General features: G+C 42.8%; 1 protein-coding gene across 3 annotated transcripts in view; it reads left to right on the forward strand.

Annotated features, from left to right (window-relative positions):
- Positions 1–5,000, forward strand: part of LOC123745556 (transient-receptor-potential-like protein) — a 129,076-nt gene that overhangs the window by 40,713 nt on the left and 83,363 nt on the right. For all 3 annotated transcript variants that reach the window (XM_069312053.1, XM_069312055.1, XM_069312054.1), the window contains exon 2: positions 642–852. In XM_069312053.1, the coding sequence (XP_069168154.1) occupies positions 642–852 (211 nt within the window). The remainder of the gene's footprint in view (positions 1–641; positions 853–5,000) is intronic.

Below are 5,000 nucleotides of genomic sequence, written 5' to 3' on the forward strand. Positions count from 1 at the left end.
GGAATGTTATGCTCTCTCCTGAAACACTAACATTATCTCTCTCTCAACTCTTGAAGCAAGCCTCGTAATTTATGGTCTCTTGGTGATGTCGCCTTTTTAGGAGTTTTTCCTGTCGCCGGATGGGGCATAGGTCTCGACCCCTTGGGTAGAACGAACTACTGAGTATGTATACTGCTGTATACTGTATGTATAGGGTATTCTTTTCCTTACTGGACGTAAGACTGGACTACCGAAACTGATACTGTATTCTTTAGGGGACTTGTGTATGTTTGTAGGACGCCTGCTTTAGTAGAAGGCCCAATAAAACATTATATTTCACGATGAACCTTCCCTTTCCTGTGTGTGGCGATGAGTCACAATAACGTGGCTGAAGTATGTTGACCAGACCACACACTAGAAGGTGAAGGGACGACGACGTTTCGGTCCGTCCTGGACCATTCTGGACCATTCAAGACTTGAGAATGGTCCAGGACGGACCGAAACGTCGTCATCCCTTCACCTTCTAGTGTGTGGTCTGGTCAACTTCCCTTTCCTCCCGCAGGATGGACTGGCGGCGGTACAGCTTCCACAACTCGATCTAATTCTCTTGTAGACGTGACGCTGGTCCCACCTCTCACGCTGTTATGTCTTGTCTCCGGCAGGATGGTCACATGATGGATCCGAAGGAGCGGGTGTTCCTGGAGGCGGCGGAGCGCGGGGACAAGCACACTATGATGCGCTGCCTCTCCCCTCCTTCAGCCGTCAACGTTAACTGCACGGACATCCTGGGACGCTCGGCCATCCAGATCGCCGTCGACAACGAGAACGTAGAGATCGTCGAACTCCTCCTCCTGCAAGAGAACGTCAAAATCGGTTAGTTCCTCTCAGTGACTCTTGTTAAAGTTGATGTTCACTCTGTTCTGTTCGATCTATAGCGACGCTTCACATTGTCGCCCTCATAACCCCCTTGATCTAATATTGTTTGGTGAATTAAAGCTGTTTTAAAAACAATGGAGCGGAATGGATTGTGAATGCGTTAACTGTGAGCCACGGCTCTCTCCTGCTACCCTCCGACACACACACGCGTCTCCTGCTTAACTCGTTCCTTTTCCGGCGTCTCCAAGGAGGTGGTGGGCCCCTGTCTCAGAGTGAGTCTTGCTCCATGGTTACCGCGTAGCAGCGCTCTCTCTCTCTGCTCGCCCCAAGTGTGTTGCGCATATCTGTCTTCTCTTGTTCCTGCTAGTGATGCTCACTTAGCCTCCCTGACTCCAGCACCCCTGCATGTAACGCTTCTGAGTGAACACACACACACACACAAAACAAAATCACAATAGATCTGTCGATGGGAAAATCTGCTGGAGAAATGCATGTGGTATTCACTTGGACGGTGGCTCAAATGATTGCTCCAACTGCTTCGCTCTTCGCTGGTGAGTGGTAGTGTGGCATCATCGCTTCCTTGGGCTCTCATGGAGGGTCCAGATTCGCTTGAAAGTTCGAGTACTCGTCAGTTTGCAAGTTCATTCACCTAATTTCATGATATGCTTGATGCTATGGATGGCGACTCAGGTGGAGCATGAACGAGAAGGTGTGTAGTGTGGGGGAGGTGCTAGACCAGAGGCTTCATTGCCTGTAGAGTGCTAGAGCAGAGGCTTCACTGCCTGTAGAGTGCTAGAGCAGAGGCTTCACTGCCTGTAGAGCGCTTAACCGGCTGCTTAGAGACCCGCGGGTCCCCATTTACCAAGTCAACGCTCACAGCATACTCTATTGCCTAAGTTATATATAAATAAATATAAATTAATATAAAAACTAATAACTTAAAAAAATAATCAATACTGTACATATATAAAGTTGCAGAGAATGTTGTGGCTGAGATCACAACGTTTGCAAACAACTGTCTGGGCGGCGTAACTCTTGACGTCATTGATCCCTTTTTATCTGATGCATCCCTCTTCATCCTGAAAAAGAGGGATGATGGGATGAGAGCCACTACCATGGGTAGCACCCTCCGCCGCCTCCTTGCCCAGGCCAGCTGTCAGGAGTCTCCATATTGAAGCGGACGCCAAGCCTCCTAATTTAGCTGAGGGAGTCCTGCAAGAGGACCTCCTCTTGTTGGACCAGTGAGCTGAATATGTGGTTCCTAGATGAGGCACCTTAAATCCATTCTTAATCCATGGTAGTGTGAGATCATTTCACGCGGTAAGGTCCGTTTTACCCGAAGCTTCAACTATTTTGCACACTGACAGACTACTGCTTGGAGCAGCGCTGGGCGGCACAATACTTGCCGTTCTCCAGTGGCTCCCTCTGGAGGAGGGAGGGAGCCACTGTTAATGTTAATGTCAGAGTGCCTTGTGCCGCTGTTGCCAATTTATGGTTGTTCGCGAAGTTGGGTAACAAAGACCCAACCCGTTCTCACACAAGACAGCACATATATGACTTAATGCTTAAAGTCAGTATGTTGAATATGAATTAGTAAATATGTGATATATTCCCAGTTACTATTTTTTCCAAGGCCCAAACTCTTCCTCACGTACCAACTTGCGTCTCACAGTACCCGTCCGTCAACCTAGATAGCAGAATAGTCGTGATTGGTTCAATTATAAGGAAAATTGTACTTTTCAGGTCCCACATGGGTTGTGAAATTTACCTACTATTGTCCATGCTCTTAGAATATTATAGATCAGCTACTTCCTATTGAAGGTTCGTAGTTTTGTTTTGAGAAATATTAGTTGTTCTTAGTAAATTATAATAAGCACTAAAAATTATTACATAGAATAACAGTCCTTCACCAATCAATATTATATACCATAGTTGGTGCTTTACAAATCTTTAAAGGATGTTTTGTAGGAACGCTAACAGAAAACGATGGTTCATTGGAATGTCTATGGGGTAAACTACTCTAAACAGGATGGTATTGTGTCTACTATACCAACTACCGGATCGGTATATTGTCCACTACCACCTGTTAGGTGAGTAAGGGGTGCAATACCACCCACAGGATGAGTATGGGGATCACATCCACCCACAGGAAGGGTATGGGGTCCAATACCACCCACAGGATGAGTATGGCGTCCACTACAACCCACAGGATGGGTATGGGGCTCCAACCACCCATAGAATGGGTATGGGGCTCCAACCACCCATAAAATGGGTATGGGGTCCAATAACACCCACTGGATGTGTATATGGCGTCCATTGCCGCGCGTCGAGCTCGAAAACCGCAGCATTCATCTCAGAACCATGCCTATTTCACGCAGATTCCTTAATAAACGTAAAAGTTTTATATGTCACAAGAAAGATAGAAATATAAGCTTCATTCTAAATACCTTACCATGGGCATATTTAAATTTAAACCGAAGATACGTGTACTTTTATAATAGCCGAGCTCCGACCCCGGACAGATCGATCGACCGAGCAACTCTCTCTCAGAACAATGTTTATTTCACGTGAATTCGTTAGTAAACATATATGTTTTATATGTCTCAAGAAAGACAGACATATAAGCTTCACTTTAAACACTTTACTATAGACATATTTAAATTTCTAATGAAGATTATTGTATTTTAAAAATTACGGAGCTCCCACCCCGTACAGACTGAACGACAGAGCAACTCTCTCTCAGATCAATGTTTATTTCACGTAAATTCGTTAACAAACACAAATGTTTTATAAGTCTTAAGCAAGATAGAAATAAGAGCTTCATTTTAAATACATTACAATAGACATATTTATAGCTCAAGTGAAGATACATATGTTTTTATAGTAGCGCTCAGTAGCTTGTCGGGCATGGAGTGCAGACGCCTACGCACTTGCCGATATATTGTATAATTAACAAAGATACGCTAATAAAGCCTAAAATCTTATATGCCTCCAGAAAGACCGATATATGAACATTATTATAATTGCACCAAATGAAATATATCATGTTCGAGAACAAAGATATATCAATTTTAAATTAAGTTTCGACTCTCTCTCGGGTGAGAGAGATGGGGCGACTCTCGCCCCATCTATTGGAGATTCTGTGCACTAAATACCCAAAGCTACTCAAACCCTCCTAGCATTATTTAAGTAATGAAGTAATATGGTATATTTACTCACTATAATGTGGGTGCTGAATGCAGAACATGAGAAAACATATATTTACTCCAAACTAATATAATTTCATTATGAAATAAGTAGCATCAAAGGAAGTCGATGGTCCAAGCAGCAATGTTGTGGAGCGACTTATCCAAGATATATCGTTGTTTGGAAAGTGTTTGTTGGCATATCCAGTTGTCGCACTTCTCTGCTCAAATTATCACAAATTTAAATTATAATGTTAACAAGTAGAATACGTATTTTTAATAAAATCTAACATAACTAGCCAGAAAACATTTAACATTAATTAAAAAATATATGTTTGGAAGTTAAATCGACTTCATAGGACAATGGTTTTGTTATATATACTCGTTATTCGTTGACATGCGTTCGCTACTTAAACTACCATGTACTGTACTTATGTAAAATCTCCCATGTCTCTTCGCTCATCTCACCGAACCCTACAGGCTCTGTGATATATTCTTTAATTAATTGAGATTCACAAATAAAGCTAATAATTGTATATGTTATCAAAAAGGCAGAGCTTAGTTTAGTTCATTTATTATGCACTCCATACCCATCCTATGGACGATAGTGGAGTGTTACAGAGGCACATAATGGGCTCAGGGAATGAGCCCCACAATTCATATAGCCAAGCAAGTTATAATCTTGATAAGCTAGTTACAAAAGTCAATGCACATTGTCACATCAACAATGGGCTCGAGTCCGACCACAAGTACAGTTTATAATTTAAGCAACTGACATATATGGAGGGCTAGTGTCACAATTGATATGTTTATCCTACACATAACCCCCTCTCCCCCATCCAATGGGCAGCGGTGGATAGGTTACAATCAAGTCGTTTTTTGCGTTTTATTCAGAGATTAGATCTTATTGGGTGAGGAAAGATATTCATATTTTAAAGAAGGCTTCTTGGCTGATGCTCT

Source organism: Procambarus clarkii, chromosome 71 (genome assembly GCF_040958095.1).
Source record: "Procambarus clarkii isolate CNS0578487 chromosome 71, FALCON_Pclarkii_2.0, whole genome shotgun sequence".
Lineage (NCBI taxonomy): Eukaryota > Metazoa > Arthropoda > Malacostraca > Decapoda > Cambaridae > Procambarus > Procambarus clarkii.